The sequence below is a fragment of the Branchiostoma belcheri genome, unplaced genomic scaffold (assembly GCF_001625305.1).
Source record: "Branchiostoma belcheri isolate BF01 breed outbred unplaced genomic scaffold, Haploidv18h27 scaffold53, whole genome shotgun sequence".
In the NCBI taxonomy this organism is placed as follows: domain Eukaryota; kingdom Metazoa; phylum Chordata; class Leptocardii; order Amphioxiformes; family Branchiostomatidae; genus Branchiostoma; species Branchiostoma belcheri.
The window spans coordinates 37,565-58,031 of NW_017804165.1; the positions used below are offsets into that span (position 1 = coordinate 37,565).

At 43.1% G+C, this 20,467-nt stretch overlaps 1 protein-coding gene across 2 annotated transcripts in view; it reads left to right on the top strand.

Moving 5' to 3' along the window:
• Positions 1-20,467, top strand: part of LOC109481023 (probable 3',5'-cyclic phosphodiesterase pde-5) — a 73,724-nt gene continuing 53,257 nt past the window's right edge. For both annotated transcript variants that reach the window (XM_019783497.1, XM_019783498.1), the window contains exon 1: positions 1-436. In XM_019783497.1, the coding sequence (XP_019639056.1) occupies positions 13-436 (424 nt within the window). In that variant the 5' untranslated portion in view covers positions 1-12. The remainder of the gene's footprint in view (positions 437-20,467) is intronic.

Sequence of the window (20,467 nt, forward strand, 5' to 3'; positions counted from 1 at the left end):
ATATTCCTCCTCATGGATCTTCCGCCGAAGTCTCCACGTCAGCTCCCCCCTCTGCGCAGACATAATGGTCGATCCATCTCTCCCCTTCACTCGAGCGGGAGAAGGGTCTCCCCCGTCGCAGTGGCAGATGGTAGCGTCTGTGCCACACTTACCACGGGTCGCTCCTGGCGGGAAGATCTCCGATCCGGTTCTGAGACGGAAGGTGGGAGACAATGCCCCGCTGGGTCGTGCGGGTGTAAGGCGGCTCTTCCGCACTGCACGGTGCGACACAAGAGCTGGGCGACCGAAAAGTCTCGCTCCGTCGGAAGGAAAGATACAGGCGTGGATTTCCACTTCGGACTGGAGCCCGGCCGGGAAGGCTGGCCGGGCGAGAGGGAAGGACAGGCCGGTGGGAAGCGGCACGAGTCCCGCTTTCCCAAGATGGGAAGCTCCGAAGGTGAGTTTAGCAGCCGCACTCATACTCTTCCCAGCATTTACGCGCCATATGGTAAAGTAGTATCCAGGCTGAAACTTGTTTCATAGCACCACACCTTCACTGAAGGAGTCTCGTATCGTCCTTGTCTGTTTATCGAAGTGTTCTTCTGTAGAAGATCTTCCCCGCACCTGTTCCTGTACCCTTCTTTTGTCGCGCAGTGACACGTCACACGACCGACGCGCAGCTGTATTTACGTTCGATAGGATGGAATGGGCAGGGGTCAATGACCTCTTGTCAGACCCACTGTAGTATAGCAGAAGCCCGATCAAACTTCGACCAAACAGCCAATACCTCGTCCTTGGGAGTTGCCCGTGCATTTAGCCCCACTCTCTGAACATCGATCACACCAGAGATAATATGGAGAGGCATGGTATCGTCCTTGATACTACAGTCGCCGGTACGTGTATTCGAACATGATAATGGACTTTTAATATTAATACAATGATTGCTATAAGTTTCTATATCCATTTTCAGTGAAATGAACGTGATATTTGTGCGATACGTGAGAAATATATTACTGTCTTTTTTATACCTTACATATCAACGCCTACGAACCTTTTACTGCAAGGTGCTTTTACTGCATGTGCTTCGGTCTGCGTCGCCTGTGCTGGTGGCACTGTTTCCAGTGAACGTGGCTGTCCTTTTGGGGTCTTTATGAGGATGAGCTACCCTTAACGCCTCCATATGATATATCCTAAAGCCACAGGAATAATCGAGCTTCAGGTTGCGAACAGCAGTGACATTTCGATCGGAATGGCGTTGTTTGTTTTTACAATATTTTGTATCCATGCCGCATACCTCTCATCGTGCTTTGTCAAGTTCTTGACAGGTGCGCTGTTTTTTTACGGGTACGCTTCATGGAGCCAAATATAAATATATATACTTCGCAATTGTGTATTACTGTATACTATTTCCCTGTGTTAACAATGGCCTTAGGCAACAGCACAGGCATTGGCGCAAGTCTTCGCGATAATAGACATATGAGGGCCGTTTCTCAACGCAAAGGACGTCAGGGATAAGTGGTTTTGAAGCGTACCTAATCCAGATTTGGTATCGGTCCAATTTTCATCCCCATCTTTGTCGTTCTTTCTTTACTGCGATAGACCTGATCCAAAAGCAATGTCACCTGCCTGATTAATTACTTTGTGTGTGTACAGAAAAAATAAGGCCATACAGCATTATGCATTGAGAGAATTTGACATCATTTCTCATCTATCACTAATGGACCATTAGAAAAGCGATCTCACAGAAGATATCCTATTTCTTACCATTTTGATTATACTGGTTTGTAAAGACAGCATGATTGCAATGTCCATAGATTATACTTCCCATGACCTACGCTCCTGAGGCCTACGGCAGTGCTCTGCCATGATGGTGGTAAGGTCCCGCATCCCCGTGTTTAAGCGGAACAGACAAGTCTTGCCGCCCCGAGCGCAACACACATCATTTCAACGTCTTCCACAGTCTGATATGTTCTCCATCACTTAACCCTGCTGATTTGTAGGCTGAGGGCGAAATGGGAACAGCACACCTAGGCATGAAGAGTTTATTAAATTAAGCCCGAGGAAATGTGCGGAAAGGAATCTGAAAGATTCTCAGACGTCATCCCGTATTTCAGATCAGGAAATATTCTGGCGAATTCTAGTAGATTCTTTCATTCACTGATCCACATTTCAGACTACACAAAATACGAACGGTGAGACGTAAAAAAAGAAGAGACCTTTGACTGGGCCTCTATGATAGCGTTAGTTGTTGGAAACTATATAGCTATTGACTGGGGTATTTATTTATTAATCAATCAATCTTGGGTTCATATGGGTGGTCCCTTCAGTCGAATGGTGCTGACTGCCGAGGGAGTACATTACAGGTAAACAGGATGGAAACGTAGGACGTCATAAATGATACAAGTGAAATAACATGCAATTTTACATATTCATTGTACACTCGAATCTTTTATACAGAGTACTAGTATATGAACAAGGATAAGGTAAATCATAAGTTAACAAAAAGTAAAACCGAATCTTCAAAACCAATTCATTGAACAAAATCTAAATCATCATTCATTCAGGTCAGAGGTCAAATTTTAATTAAAGCTCGTTTAACTGAATTAACGGGGTGATTGTTGATTTTAGTGTTGTTTTAATGCCGTCTGATAATCGTATTATTGTATAAATGCTAAATTTTATTCATCAAAGTTATTCCTTTTATACTTATATGATAATTGACCCATTGTTTTATTTTGAATTGAACTCTGAAAATATTTGTAATCGGAATCCGCAATTCAGCCTGCGGGCTGCGATGGATTTGTATGTCAATAAACCATTCATCATCATCATCATCATCATGTTTTTTAAGCGAGTTACTGTATGCAATATGTCCCCTGACCCGTCTAGATGTATAGCGGCTGGTTGGCGTCATAGCTAGCTGTGGATATGCCTTACTTATTCTCTCATCATGTAACGACTCCAGGAGCTTATTGTCATGCTCGAGCAATGAAGACCTTTCTGTGGGCTGCGCGCCGATGTAATTTGAGTCCTTTGAAGCGCCAAATTAATTGGGCGTCTTTGAAAAGCGAGACAGAAAGACTTGTACCAACACCGATAGTACTGACATCGCGATTTATGAGAAAAAAAAAGTATCTCGGCAATCATCCCCATAGTGCACCCGCAACCAAGCAAAATAGAACCTGTAATCCTGGCGTGCTTCACATGTTGTCGGCACTTTTCTTCCCTTTCACCGGGACTCCGTAATTGGACGGTCCCACCGACAAAGTCCATCCGCGGGCTCCGTAAATACAACCATCAATACCGGACCGAGAGAGATCCAGATATATAACATATATTTCACGGCACTCTATAATTTCAGGTAATCAACCAGCTATAGCAGTACGTAGTCACAAATCGATCACGCGGGACAACAGCGGATTTCACAATAATTGCCCCGTACTTTGGGCTGTGAGACGGATATCAGTGACTAATAGTGCCCCTGATAAAATACACGATAATACAAAATACATCAACGGCAACTTGAAAAATTCTCTAAAGAGTCAGACGTTTCAGAAGATAGCACCCGGTATCTCTTTCGTACGTGACTGAGAATCACTGATGATGAGAGATAATGGATGCCATTCTCAATCACTGATGTAAGATAGTGAATGCTCTCTGAAACGACTGGCTCTTATATGCAGAAAATTTATTCAGTTACTTGATTTAAGTTGCTTTATGTATGCTCTACGTGGATGTCTAACGACTGCCTTGATCGACACACCTGTGTGTGGTGTCATCAAGCATGTTAAGTATGAGAACCATCATCTGTATGCATTATACCGCAGACAATCACATCTTTCCATGTGAATTTCATAAATTAAGCTTTTGAAACTTAATTGGATTAGATGTTGGAAATGCCATGGCCTGTAGCTGTATCCGTTGAACATTACATAGGTAGATGTCTGCCATCTCCCAAGAGTCCTACGGAGGGTACATGCCCACCTCCCCACGTACATCATTACTTCAACTTAATTACACGGCATCGCGAAGCGGTGAGCTCTCCGCGGTGCGAGCTTTTGGACACCCGTGGGGGTACATCATTGCCGCCTCCTGCGTACTACTCCGGCATACATACACGCACGGTGATGACATGTCACTATCCTGTCATGCTGACGGAAGACTGTGGGGTGCAGATGTTATTTTCACGAGCGCGACTGACTGACTGGCATCACCATGCTTTTATTGACTTACCAGATATCTCCATGGCTCGCAGGGAAGATACGGTCTGGGTAACGTACTGTCAAGATGAAGACACCGTGTGTGTGTACTTCAGAATGTTGCTGATTTTGCAGTTAAGATCACCATTTATTCTAAACATCAGTACTGTTTTCAATCACAAATAAATCTCATTAGTCTACATCACCAAACCACCCGAGACCTCCTTAGCGTCAGGTGGAAATGGCAGGCGTTCGTGTACAACTAATTTTTCTGCTAATCACACGACTCCTTGAGGGTTCAGATTATGGTGAGATATCAATTTCCTGAATTAATGTCGCCGCCAGATAAGGCACAAACACAGTTGAGTGGTAGAATGATTATCATGTACATGTATGTTGTTTACTGTTGCGTTACTGCTATCTAAATGGCTTTGAGATCTGACGAAATTACCCTATAGTGATTGTACCTTTGATAGTATGTCACAAGTTTTTAGATTAATGTAGATTTTATGTGAATTGCTTCTTCTTAATCGTGTGTACTCTATAATGGCTAATATATAAGCAAAACGGGCCCATCGTTTTCGCTATCTGCTCACACATTTTCTGCTGTGGCGGTTCTAAAGATCACTTGAGGAGTTGTCTGAGTACTGTGGTGAATTGGGACTCGTGTGTTCCATAATCATCAGGCTTGCAGCTTAGTGATTTTGGTTTCACGGCTGTTTATATCAACCATATCATCTTTAAAGTTCCCGTGCTGATTTGATGGGGGATCGTTCTGAAAATGGGAGGAGGAGATAAGAGGTTCTCATACGCAAATGTATAATGTTTACCTTCGCTTGTGGTCTGATCTGTTAATTCTTACTCAAACACATTCATATATATGGTGACAGGAGTCTAAATCCCTCCTGCCTTAAAATTGCAACATGATGTAACCCAACACTAATTACCATGGTGACAGACTTCTGGTTCAGGTCATTGATCTTATTTGTTTGGAGAAGAAGAAAAGTAATAATAAGAAACAGAGCAAAAACAATATGTTTTCCTTCTGCGAGGGTAAAGATAGTAAGGAACCCATGACGAGAACTTCAGACTGTAACATTGTATCAAGGTGTAGACTACCTTAAGCGACTTTCTGTGATCTTATCTCTGTGATATATAGGGATACAGAATAATTTCTTTACGCCCTGATGGACATTAAGAAATCCAGTCATGACTATTTAGCCGCCCTCCTATGACTGCACAATTATCGCTAATACTGACCATTGCTGTGTCCACCCTCTCACAGCCGATTAGTATAATCCTGGCGAGGTAGATAAAGTAGTTAGCTCAGGCTCTGATGGCGACGACTGACGTCATAGTGACGTCTTTTTGAGACGTCCCCACGCATAGCGGAATGTCGTCACCAACTGATGAGCACAAGTCCACGGCAAAATGTTAGCTGGCGGGACTCACCCACTTCAGTACTGGACTGTTAACACTAACAACCACACAGACTATACAAAATATTCATCACCATTTTTGTTATAGTTCCCCTAAAGACTTGTAAGTACATATTTATACTCATGACACTTTCCACTTTCTGAGGCAAAGCCTGAATGACAGTTGCGTGAATCATCATCATCTAGAGTGACATCCAGGCAAAATTATGCTTGATTGAATACAACATACGTGAAATCGTTTAATGTCAGATTGACGTGGGCTGATGGAAAGTTCAAAGTGGATCCAGGCTGGTTTCTTGGAAGTGTTCGTGGTTTTCCCCAGAACGTGTCACAATATTGGCACCGACGTTTTATCATCACTGAATGTTGCATAAAAGCATCCGAAGCGCTCATCACATGATAAAACCAATATGAAATATCGCACAGTTTCATCTATCTCCACTTTGTCACAGTAAGGTTAGCAATATAACACACATTTCGTCCCTGAGCGTTATGCAATGCATATCTATTAAACACATCACTCCAAATGTGCTGTTTCGTGCAACATCCATCACGTATATACCTTTGACCCAGTGTTGACGTCACACTTCAAAGAAGCCACGTGACAAGTTTCACTGGGTCAGTCTACTGAGGAAGACCAGAGTCAAAAGCTCTAGGTGAGAGAATTTTTGTGTTGGACCAAAAGTTTTAACTTTAAACATCACGTATAAGTTTCTGCTGAAAGTTTTGTCTGCGTACCGACTTGGTTAACCGGAATTCCAGGGCCGGGAGAAAGTCCAATTTAACCCAGCCTGCAGTATAGATGAAACGGACGGATGAAGGCGACATCATACGCCGTTATCAAAACGTTTCAGTTCCCCTAATTCTGAGCCGACATGTCAGAGGTGCCGACCTGCGTGTGACCCGAGGAACACCGCCTGTACTCTGAAAGCACCATTATAGAATTTGCCGCTATGACAGAACACTCTGCGCCGCATCAGAGGATAACGCCAATTACAAATGGAGCAGAAGGGCACAAAATATATCTACGGGAATGTGTGTCTGATTGGCACCGATCAACAGTAAGTTACGTAAATGCAAAAATTGCGATCTTCCAGCGGAGAATATAGTACGATGAAAACAGAGGGTCACCCGAGGGCCATGACCCCTTCCTATGACCAGGGTCACAGGGTTTCCCATACATAGAGAAACGGACTGCACAGTGTATGTGTAGGCAGTTATCAAAAGAAAGGAAGGGTACATAGAATGTAATGACATGGGCTCTGTCCTCCCTTGAATCTCTTAAAGTTTATCCTTAATGAACTGTTTCATATTAGATGATGAGGCAGCATAATTGTCATGAAAACGTACGTAAGAATTTGTCATCCTCCCATGGCAGGGGCAGCGGCTCCGAATTCCTTCTCCACCCCTTATAGGTTGCTTTCCACTATGAACGTGTATATAAGAGGTGTTCTTTCTAGATTCAGAAAGAAGTTACGCGTCTAGTGAGAGTTAGGGCAAAAGGTTCTCCGGGCATTCGGGTTCTAGGTAGAGTGCTCTGGCTGACAACATTGGTTATGGTCGACCATCATTATAATTACATCTGCTGGATCTGCTCTAAAGCTCCTAAGCCGTTTACATTTGGTACAAGTGTTACATTCAGGGACAAATCCATCTTCTTCTTTCATGCAGCACTTGTTAACGGTCTAGATGTTATGTCGTCTGAAGCTACACTGAAGTATGGCGGTTCTGACAAGCACGGTCTGTCAGTGAGACACATGTACCTTCTGCACGTATGATTCACTAGTTTTATCTTTTTCTTTTGAATATCCCGGTACGTACTGTTGCCGAACTGTCTCTGACGTTCTCTTAAACCATTTCATGAGCAACATGGACCTATCCTTGCGTTCGCGTCCTTCTATGTAATGAAATTCAGTTCTTGGCAAGGTGGAAAGAGCCTTTAAGTGTTTTCTCGACAGAGTGGTATGATAGATAGCGTGAGGCCTACCTTTCTGACCTGTATTCCATTACGCCCAAGTAGAAAACCTCATATTTACCATATCCCCGTGGTGAACATAACAAGGAAACAGCAATTACTTAGTAACGTTGTTTCTAGTGACTTACAAACGCGACTATTTTCGGTTCGGGCACGGCTTTATGATTAAAACCTGTATACATGACTAACATCATGTATGGTATGAATGGCTTCAAATCGCCAACACAGATTTTTAATTTATGCTAATGTCTGTGGTGATGATTTCTTCATTTACGGTTCCTTACCCTGATTCCAAGACAGTCGCCTGCTTAGCAATATCTGCGGCGTCTGTATGAAGTCTGAATTCTAACTCAACACGGTAAATCCGCACTCTGTCTGTTCAATACACCTATAGTGTGGGGATAGTCCCTTTGGTCTTTGTCTCACGCTTGATGGAACCTTCTCACTTAAGTTTCTTTGTTGTATCTTTTGTATGATCTCGTGGTAGATGCTCTGAGGTATGTGTTCCGTAGCTAACACTATTTTACCCTGGCGTTATAAGGATAAAGTATTAAGGAAAAATGTGAGCGAAGCCATGATTATGACAGAGTGCGCCTGGCACTGTCACTGATGCTATCAGCCATGAGTACAGATGTGCAATGACGCAGTAAGCTACAGCAGGGCGAATGATGCTCTGATTAATCGGAAATTAAACCAGAATAAACGTTTTCCGTAGCAACATGTTGCATATATAGTGTATGGAACACGACGCTATGTTCTAAACGTATTCAACATCTTAAGTCAGACAGCGAAGTATAAATGGCGACTTTTCCAGCACACTTTGGATGAAATTAATGGTTTGCATACACAAGTTGTGTTCGATTTCTAAGATTGTACAACTTACAACTTTGATAGACATTATTTCTTGAGTGAGGATCATTTGATAGTTGTGTGCCAAACGATTGGTCCTACATTTCCATAGGATTTGCTACACTCTTTTAGCATGTCACCAGTTATCAGTCAATAACAGCTGTAGCCGTTCGGTCTGTGGAGGATCAATGGAGTGACAATGTACAAGCTGACAGTAACACCCTAGAGGAAACGGTATCGACCCGCAAAACCAGACGTTGGAAAAAACACAAACCTTTACACAAGGTAACGCTACCAAACCTCTTACACCGCCCCTTGCTTCTATACCTTTATCCTAGCTTGCTTTTGTCACGAAGTCAGGTTAACCTTTTGACCAGGAATGTCAGAAAGTCAGCAGAATCTTTGATCCAGGATCTCCGCTAAGTGCATTTAGAGAGATGTGAAGGAGACGGGGAGTCTCACCCGAGCTGGGCTTTCGACCGGAAAGTTAAGAAAGGCAGTCCCGGCTGCAAGGTGACCAAGGCACTACAGCAGGCTATTTATTCTGGTCACCGTATATCTGCACAAGAGAGTGCAATGATAAGCAGCACCCGTTTTTATGTAAGCATTTGGAAAGCTAGCATCAGATCAAAAGAAAACATCAATAATATGTTCGAGTCTACATAGATACAACACTGTTGCATTAGAGATAGAGAGAGCACTGCGCCCCCAGCAGTGAAATCATGTGCCACACGTTATTTACATTTATATAAAAGTATCTGTATTTCGCCCAGGAAATGCTGGTTATTTTTGTACTTCAAGAGATACATTTTGAACATGTATCTTCATGGAATCCTCCGAAATATTCAACTTTCATTTTAATTAAAACTACTACAAAATCTTACCGTGACTTTGAACAGTGCATGTATCAACAAATTTTCGCTCAACGAGTTTTAAGATCATCGTTCCATATTGTTACAAGTTATCATTTCGCCCTAAGCTTGCCTCAGGACGAATCTGGTAAGGACGTGTGCATGTACTGGTGCCTTTTATTCTCGACACCAGAGAAATGTGACGTACGGTGGAGTTACATGTAAATCCGCTATGAAAGGGCTCATAGAATGCGGGATGACAATGTGCATAGTTGATTGACGTCGTGTGTTGAATGTTACATGTTCGCTTGAATGTTCGCAACGACTTGAAACACAGTAGCCGTCTTTCAGCACCAAGGACAGGGAAACGCTGCATGGAAACCGTCAAAACGGTGGATTTAGCGACACTATAATACTTTAATGCTTTGAGAATAAAGATGAAAATGAAAAGAAATCCACCGTTGTTCCGAACGCCAGCTTAACGTAAGAACGCTTTGTATCGCTGCGCCCAAGTTTACCGATGCTAAATCACGGCGAATGGTCGAGGCTTGCCAGTCTGTAATCGCCTTCAGCTTCTCCCCTCCCATAAAAGATGTACCGAGGAGGCCGTTATATCAAACGAACGCATATTTGCCAATAGCAAGGCTATTGGCCTTTGGAACCAAGCCCCACACATCGAAACGTACACCATATAACAGCCATCAAAGTACGCGGCGGGCCTGTACATAACGCGATACGCAGGCATCTATGGATTGATGTAAAGTACATGTAATAGCAAACGCTGTAGTGACAAAATTCTGTAAGCCTTCATTTATAGTACAGAAAATGGCCGGGAACATCATTGTATATAACAGCAGACAAATACTGTCCCATTGCGGACATTACAGAGAGCGTGAGTGTGTGATTGTGCTGACGATAAACGTGTTGCTAGTTGATGCCGGTTATACAGGCGTTGTCCTGAATGGGTTAGAAAGTAAGCTGAACTGCGGATCCTTATAGTGGCAATTTCAGAGGGAGCCATAATTTTCAGAGCGTTTTGTCCATTGAGATGCAGCGCCAATATCTCCCATCAAATCACTTGGCCATTTCGGGGTGGAATTTCACCGTCGTAAGTGGTGTTTACAGTGTAGTTAGAATGCCGGGTCTTGAATAAGTGCTTAAATAGAATGGCGGCAGGCAGAATTGTAGCCACCTCGCGTTTCTGATGTGAAAGCACCACACGCACCAATTTAAAACTGATGGATACATTCAAGTAGTTTTTAGTTAGGCAGGGTACTCCCCAGCGAACAATTCTACCAAGCTACAGTCCTTTGCGGTCTGCTACCCGAAATGTTGGAATTCTACTGAATTGATACCGGAAAGTTGTTATTCGAAGTTGATGACTCACGAATGGGATCTACTAAAATAACCTTCCCTTCGAATCATTGTCTTGTAAAGTTCATCATCATCATAGCTTATCGTTGTAACTCTCTAGACAGTCCCGTGACGTTTTGCTGGCCTCTCTTAGGTCTGAATCTGTACAGGTGGGCCCATCTCTGCAGCTTAACACAGCAGACCTGGAACAGCAGACCTGGAATATTATATGTGAGCATAGAGACCTGGTAGTCTTCGCCGACCATATTTGCCTTTCTTTCACGGCAAGCGCATGTATAAAAATTCAGTGCATGCACGAAGGCGCAAACTTGTTAGCACCGGCGCGTACACGCTTCAAAAGTGGTTCTCACGTCAACGTCGCCATCTAAAAGCGTCATTACACTTCGTCCAAATCTGAAATGTAAATTTACCTTTCACCGAGTACGCGAGGGCACCATCATTTGTTTCGGTAGGTTGGCATAACGGTATAAATGCAAATTTAGAACAAGCCCACGCCAACTGAGTGGCAGTTATCGTCTATCTATACAGTAACTATTTTCATATAAGAGTATTGCTTTACTGTACTGAAATTTGATTTGTCAATGACCTTTGAATGGCCATGCTGTGTTTCTGAGACGATCTACCTTCCGACCTGCAAATAGATTATCCAATTGGCCTAATCGTGAGTCAGTCCCATGGTACGTACTGAGTTCTGAGTAATCAAAGTTTGTCAAGACTCAAAATCTTTCTCAGAAAAAGCAGTGAGTTGTCTTTCTAGATCCTTGCAGTCGTGAATGCTTAGAAAACGCTGGGTGAATTTGTGCAGCTGCCTTTCCATTTTGTTACATCAAGATGCACGACGTGGAAATGACTACACCTAATGGTCATCCGGTTCCGAGCATATGGTGGGCTTGATGAGGGAGGTTCGAACGACCTGTCTTTAACATGAAATTGCTTCGTCAGACTTCCTCAAGCATGTCCTCTGGGGTTAATGGCACGGGGCACTCTTTTGGCACCAGATGGACAAAAGAAACGGTGAGCGTGCATAACTTTTCATGCATAGAAACAGTAAGTTTAGCACCACAAAACTTTAATACGTCCTACGAGAAATATACACAAGCATATCCAGAGTGCTGAAAACCAAGCTGCTACAGTCAGCAGTAATACCAACTGCACTCTATGCATGTGAAACATGGAAGATAACAACAAAAATGCGAAACAAGCTGGATGCCCTCCAACAACGATGCCTCCGTAAAATTCTACACATAACATACAGAGAGACAGGATTACCAACAAGGAGGTATACCACAGAACTGATACAAAACCACTCAGCATCACCATCACCGAGAGGAGGATGAGGTATGCTGGACATGTCCTCAGGATGACCTCAGACCGCCATGCCAAGACATCTATGTTCTGGAAACCAGAGGGCAAGCGGAAAAGAGGGAGACCCAAACTAACATGGCGACGTACCCTCCAAAAAGATCTGGAAAGCAGGGGGGTATCACTGAAGGATGCCGAGTCTCTCGCCAAAGACAGAGCAGAGTGGAGAAGACTTGCTAAGGAACTAAGTCTAAGTAAGTAATATACAATGTACACAGAATAACGGCGACGAAAATCGGCAAAAATAAAACAATTTTAACACCGGCAAAAATACCTCTTCATACGTAATCTCGTTGTCAGTTTCCATAGTTATTAACGAGCGGAGTTTGAATCTACACAGGTCGGAAAAATAAGGACAATTAAAAAAAAACATCAACATTGAATAATAGGATAAACCCCATAAACCTGAGAATTTTATGTTGCAGTTTTAAGTTTTAGTTGTACCTTGCCTGAGGGTGATCAATCTCAAAGGTAAACATGGGCCTTTGTGACATGTTTTATGTGAACATAGAGATGTTTAAAGTAACCTGAGTTATAATTTAGAATTGGTCGTAAGATGTCTAGTGCCCGCTGTAATGCCAGGGCATCTCTGGGGCCAGCCAGATGCAAATGTACCTTCACCCGGAAAGCCGAGGGCAAGCCTTAAAACCTTGCATAAAAGTTAGTGCATCTAAAGACGTGGATTTTGAGGAGCTGTAGCGTCGCAAAGGCTTTTTACGCGCTCCAACAAAGGCCGAGCTCTGAAGAGGGAGATCCAAGACTTTCTAGCCGCTAGCCCGCCGACCGAGCCCAGGGGACCTACTGTACAATCGCCGGCTGAACGAATCAATTTTGCCTTCGGGCGCACCAGGCCAGTCCTTCACTTGATAGCAACTCAATTTAAAGTCATCGCTATACCGCACACCTGAGAACCGCGAGCCCGCTGGAAATGAATTTAAGATTATCACAGTACATATAACGTTACTAGGCCGTGAGTGAAAAAACCCTTTTTACGTAGGTGAAGGTTAGACATCCAGGTAATAAAATACGTCAAAAAACAGTTACTCAAGTAACTGGATATGATTTTGGAAACGGGAGACGTTTCAGATAGCATCCACTACCTTTTGTCGGTGCAGAAAGGTAGGTTTATAAGCAAGAACTATTGATTGATATGCAAGTAAGTGAAGACGTATTTTTTGGAAGTCCAATAGGAAGTCAATCAATAGTTCTTGCTTATAAACCTGCCTTTCTGCACTGACGAAAGTTAGTGTGGATGCTACCTGAAACGTCTGACCGTTCTCTAGTATCACTGACGAAAGGTAGTGGATGATATTTGAAACGTCTGAGCTTTTCCAAAATCATATCCAGTTGCTTGAGTAACTGTTTTTTGGCAAAACCCCTTTTGTTTAACCTACAGCGTCGCTGACGTTGCGTGCGTGTTAGTGGGAATTCACGATCGGCGTCAGCTGCCAGGCACTACTAACCTGTCTTACACGTAATACTGTATCTCGCCATTTTTCTCGTTGACGTACTACAAGGCTCGTGATCGCGACTTACTTCACTCAAAATAAATAGCATCATTCCTCATTGGTATGGGCAATGTTGGATCCTAGAGTTTCCCTCTTTCCCTGACTAATCTCAACCTCAATGTAAACAAGAGTTCCGAGATCTCATACCTCCATGAAATATGGGCTTGATATGTAAATGTAAATTTCTTCTTTAATTACGCAAATGACCTCTGCATTAACATAATGTATGCATCGTGATGTTAACTTTTGATTAACTTAAAGATGTCCCAAGTATGACATTCCCATCATTCACCATTGAGAAATCATAGATTTTTGCATTAATTATGCAAATTAGGTCATCATTTGCATAATTAGTATCTGTTGATGTTCCATCTGCCATAGGTTACATACATTACATGTATGAAAGTTCTATAATGTAAAACACTGTAATTATAGAATTTCCTCATTAATTATGCAAATAAAGTCCTTATTTGCATAATTTGCAGTTAATTATGTACATCTCTCTGTCAGATACCTACACACCAAAAATGATGAAAATACGCTGTTCCTATCTGGACTTATTGGCTTTCAAAGATTTCGCCCGAAAGTCCCCTGCAGTTCCTGAACAAGCTGCTAGGGGGACCAAACCCACACCACTTATTCCTGACAGGAAAAGCTATCTGTCACCAAAAATTCAAGACCATAGCATGTTCAGGACCAAAGATACAAAAACCGGAAGTTCTGCTGCAGTACCAAGGTCATCCACCAGGAGACCCATATTTGACCTTGACCTTTGTCTTTCTAAGACTTATCAGCATACCAAATATCATGGCAATCCATAAAGGTGTTATGAAGTTATGCTGACTACAAAGTTGCGGAAACACACACAGACACACACACACACAGACACACACACACACACACAGACACACAGACAGACGCCGTCAAAAACAATACCTCCATTTTTCATGGAGGTAATTAGCGAGCCTCCCGAGCTCACTCCGCCTGCTGACCCCTGCAGCCGTGTGTTAGCTGGTTCCCACCCTGTTGTGTACATGGTGTAAACTCAATACGGTGTGATATTGTTCAGCGGGCGCTAACCATACCGTCAACGTGAACCGTCTTTTCGGGGAATCACGTACTTATAAGTTGAAAGGCGGCCGCCATCTGTAGTGCACCGTACTTTGATCCCTTAAGCGCCTTGTGTATGGCTCCTCTATTGCCATATTCCCTCTCCAAGATGGGGCTAAAACCCAAGAAAATATTGATATTCCTTCGTGTGCGTAAAGAAAGTCACAAGATCATTCAGGCAGCATCGTGGAGATCAGAGGTGTATGATGAGCCATGAGGGTGTATTTTGTACCTGATCTCTGCTTCAGCATTCTGGGCTTTCCTATTTCCCGACCATATACATGTTGAATCTTTATTTGCATGTTCATGCCCATGGGGCTAAATGCATACATCGGAGTACATGTATATCATACTGAGTAACATAATACATAGGAGAACAGGATAAAAGAATAACGTAAAAGTCTTAAGAATTACTAGAGAATACATTCTAACTAATCTCGGTCTTGAAGATTTCTTCTCTCTTTTCAAAGCAACTGGAGATGAATTCACATAGTTTTTCTAGTGTATGGTCATACATAAAGCAGCAGAGTAGTTTACTGGCGTGGAGAAGCCAGTGTACACTGGGCACTAGGACTTTCGAGGCCAATAGAGCAGCTGCCATAAAGGAGAAGAAAGAGAGGAGGAAGCAATGCTCCATCCCTGTCCAGTCCTTCCCTTGCAGCATCTGTGGCCGCTCGTGTGCGTCAAAAATTGGTCTTTATTCCCATATGAGGACCCACACCGGCAAATGAAGACCTGTTCGCCTACTCATCTGTCGCAGCGACAGGAGATTCCAACAGTTTACTGTTTACACCCCAACAGCGACTGCTACAAGCCTTAGATTGCATTTGCATTGATCGATATCTCTTACATTACATCTACTACACTACGTATAACGCGTTTTCTATAATGGCTCGTTAGGCTGCCCCATAATAACTGCCCTACACAATACCATTTGATTTAGTTTTTACTTTCTTAAACCATCCTGCATTAAGTGCCTATGCTTTAGAGTGCTGTATGTAGAATTAACGATCGCCATTTTGACCTGCAAGGATGGCAGCCACTTACCAGATAACCTTGTGACTGAAAGTCTTTATCGACATGTCTCACTTTGTTCAATCAATGAGGTTTAACCTCCTTGGCACAATTTAGTCACAATTGCGTCATTTCCTGTCACATCGCCTCTTGTCCCGCTCTTCCTATGACGTCAGAGGAGCGGCCTAGAGTTTGCGAGCAGCAGTCGCCCACTCTGGTGCGTGTCAGGCCACTTGACTCTGCGATAAGAAAGGTCATTCAGAGCCTTCTCTTTCAACGCCATACGGCTACAGTTGAACAACTGTAAATGACAAGGAAATCCAATATCTTTGTAGGCTCAGATAAGGACCATGTTTGCTCCGAGGTAAATTTTGCATTAGCATCGATTTTGGTGGTAAACATCCGCTGCGTGTCGGTCTCTTCACCTTCGGTTCTCTCCTACAATGATTTTAGGAACTAAATCTGCTTCGAATTCACCACGTACGTCTTTACCAAGTCTTCGTGGCCTGCGGTGCAGAGCTCTATAGGGAATAAAAAGGACCTTTAAATCAGTCCCAAGATGCAACATTTTGTCCTTCACGTGCTTTCCTAGGACGTGGTTGTCCTTGCGGTCTTGCTACATTTAATCATCTGGCGGGCGATTACCATCTCTTGCGGTCGGCAGGAGGATGTGTTAATAATACTGTTCTTGACCGAAGACTGAACCACATCGCTGATCATCAGATTCAAAACCTCAAAGCTAAATCTGCAGCAACTAAATCTGCAGCAACTAAATCTGCAGCAACTAAATCTGCAGCAACTGAATCTGCAGCAACTGAATCTGCAGTAACTACTGAGGCTGGGTGAAACTAGAAGAAAAGGTTGTATCACGTTTATTTGAACTGCTTTTCTCCAAGGAAAACATTACTACTTTTTCATTATCCTGATGAAGGCGACAGTGGTCGTTGAAAATTTAATCTCTGTGTAATCTTTGTGTTGGAATAAAGTTAAACTTTTTATTATGATTACTCCCAACACAGATGAAAATTCCATGATAAGTACTACAGCTGGAAGACCGGCTGAAATGCGCACGTCAGTAGCGGTATCTAACAAACCCTCAGTCTATACATTCATCCCTCTCTTTGCAGAGCACATCGATTCCACTCCAAACGAAACGATTTCCGTCACTTAAGGATCATCAATCGATCATTGTTTAACTTGCTGCAGACTTTAGAGAATATCTGTCTCCTTGTTAATCTCCAAGCAGATCCTATGGTGGCAAAAGGCAGTATGAAATTGGCCAGGCAGTATCCATTGGCCAGAGAGGGTCCAACACGCCTACCAAAGTTGGACCCTCTCTGGCCAATGGATACTGCCAGGCCAATTTCATACTGTCTTTTGCCACCCTAGGATCTGCTTGGAGATTCTGTCCTTGTGTCATCTCTGCAGGGTTGACATGAGGAAACAGCTAGCCTAGCCTTTGCTCGTTTTGTGATGCAAAATGATTGATTTCGCCTGATTATCATAAAGAGTACTTTCCTAGACCCGTTTTCAACTCTCATCAATAAGGCCATGTTGATTTGATTATATGGATGACATCCTCCGGGAACCCCAAAATTGATGCGCGCGTGCGAATAAAAAAAAGTTTTGCAAAAAAAAAAGTTGTTTTCATTATGAAATCTATGTGGTCATGAGGGTTGAACAAATGGGACAGAATATGGTTTGGCGAATAATCTAGTCTTCAAGTTCATTTCTTTACAATTTCGTCTTTTTTCGTTTGATTTTGGCATTCTACGACATTGGTATGTTTTTTTTGTAACTTACAGTATATTTTTGCTCATTTTGCAATTGTTGTGTACGATTTACAGTATGGTTGTAAAACTTTTTTTTTGAAACGGCCGAAAATTCATGCGCGGGCGGATGTCATCCATATAATCAAATCAACATGGCCTAACCGGGAGCATCAGCGGTAGATTGTCTCCGGCAGATAACCTCAGGCGAAATGGACTGTGATGTTGTGTAAAGGTCAGGAGGGAAGATGGATACTGCGGGAACTACTCAGGTCAACTACAAGCGCCTGTCATAAAGAGACCTTACAAGAACTATACCGCTTATGCTGAGGTCATATTTCCGAACCGGGGCCCGGCCGGGCAACTTTCGGGAACGAGAAGTTCCATATAAAAGACTACAAAAACACACAAAAAACTTTTGAAGATAATCATTAGTACTAGTTGTGTATATTCCTGATAAGAATTTTTAAAGTTAATTTTTCGTTCATACAAACAGCCCAGTCGGGCCCCCATTACCTCAGCATTACATCACCTTAATTCCTCAGTGAATCGTTACTTCTTAAGGATATCGTTTGTGGAGATCAGTCTTATCCGTTGTATTGAAAGTCAGAAACCCTCCGCGCGACCATATATATTCAGATTCACATTCAGAGATTTAACTGGAGGTATTTTGTGTACCATATGACACGCCCGAGTGCAAAAAAATGAGAGTAGTGTGCAGAAAACTAACCCATGAAATTAGATCGGCAGAGTTCAGGTTGTATAATGTGTAAAACCGACCGTCAACCACACGGAATGAGGTCCTGACGTCACCCCAGCACCAACAGTTTCACCGTTCCCGGGTTTGTTTTATAACATCCCATTAACTCGGAAGCGGTTATGATGTCTTCAGCGGGAAGCTATTTTCCGTGTCCGTGGGTTCGGCAGGCGGGCTGCCGGCCTGGGCGCTGCCCCCTTCTGGGGCCGGCAGATAAGCCACGGGGCCTAAAATAAGGCCTAAGAACAAAAATTGTGTTTCCTGTTTCCCGACCGACTCTAGAAAAAATGCCGAACCTAGCCTTTAATTTGTGGACCCCTGTAAGGGACATGAATTTGCCGAGCTGATTGACCATTCCTTGCTCCATGATCTGACACCTCAGTGATAAAACATTGTATAATCAGTTTTCCAAAATTGACTTTGAAAATGTAAGTGTCCTCATGCAGGTTTTACTTTGTTAAACTGTATTACATCATTTGGATCACTAGAGATCACCAAAGTCCAATAAAAAAAGATGATCCCTACCTACCAACCCTAATTTTCGGGCAAGCATTTGCAATAAGCTTTCATTCCATTTCGGTTATACTGTTCTTCCATGAACCCCCTTAATCTTTGAGACGTTCCCGTGAAACTCGTAAATCTGCTGCGACGTTTTAAGGCATCCAATGCGATTTCAGAGCAGCAAAACTGGACATATTCTGCATAAGGCAATCTTTATTGATATTGACACATACTGCTTCACATTAGCACATTTCAATGAGTGTTTCATACTTTGGGTATTCAAAACTGGAGAAACAAGCCCCAAGATGAGTCCTTTATTCTATCGGTGGTACCCTGAAAATGTCCTCATGCAGGTTTTACTTTGTTAAACTGTATTACATCATTTGGATCACTAGAGATCACCAAATTCCAATAAAAAAGATAATCCCTACCTACCGACCCTAATGTTTTCAGGATGGAAACAGGAAACACAACATTTTTCCCTATGCCTAACGATCCGCCGGTGATGGGCGGTAATTGCACGTCAAGACGACCGCGCGTTTTACAGCTGCGGGCCTGCGTCAGATAACATGTTCAACGGCGTTAATTTCTCCCTTTGTAGTACTTCACATGGCCAAAGGATTAGCCTGGATGCCAGACCGATAGCACATACTGGCCCAGAGTTATCCAGTGAGCAGGCGACCAAAGGATTGGTGAAACTGTCGTGCCTATAATACTACAGATAACAGGCTTCATTCAGGTAGGGTCTCGCTCAAGGTCTCCCAAAGCCCCATAAAGTAGCAAAGACGCAAACCCGTTGCAATAGGTCGGCGAAGGTTAGACATTCAGGTAATAAGATAAGCACACAAAAAACTTCCGTTAAAGTGTGCTCTATCGTGATCCACATAAAGGTCCGTTTGATGCAAACCACTCCCAAGTTCTAGATCTATCTGGACACTAAACCATCTACTGCGCACAGCGTCATCCAGACGATTCTTGGTGATCTCAAGGTTTTGGTTTCATATGTTGAGAGTACATGACAAATGTGTGGCCGTAGTGTTGTACAAACAGAGCCCTCGAAAGCAGAGTGAGTGATAACGGTTCCCTCGCCGCCCTATTAAGGATGCCGCGGCGCCTCCTGAAGTAGAATTCTCATGGTGGCTGCCCTTGGATCAAGTTAAGTATCATCTTCGGACGTCAAGGGTCGACGTGTGGCATATTCGTAAGCTTACCGCTGAAGGCCTTTGGCCCTCCCGAGTCGCTCTCGCAACAGACCGACGCCAAATGTATTTTAATGGGATCCATAAAATACCCTGGATATCCCCGAGAACGAACTTATACATTCTTCCCCAGCTTAAGTCTTAGCTATGAGGGAAGTAGTTTTGCCGTCTTACATCCCTAAAGAACGGGAAGGGACGTAGCAGCCCGTGTTCCTCCGCTGCTCAAGTGAATCAGTATTACACTCGCTCCTTCATCGAACTACTTTATGATCCTGCCTTGTCTGTGACCATAATTCTCCCGTCTCAAAATCAAAGAATCCACATATTATAGACGAAGTGGGTAAATTCGTCTTCCACTGCATCAAAAGAAGAAATCAAACCCAACAAAATTAGTACCACCTATGTTGTAAAATGTAATATATGTTAGACGAAGTCTCTCATACCATTGTATTTTTTTTCATACAAGTTGTTTGTACCTGCAATTAACCCTCGGGCAAGCATTTGCAAGAAACTTTCATTCCATTTTGGTTATACTGTTCTTCCATGAACCTTAATCTTTGAGACGTTCCCGTGAAACTCGT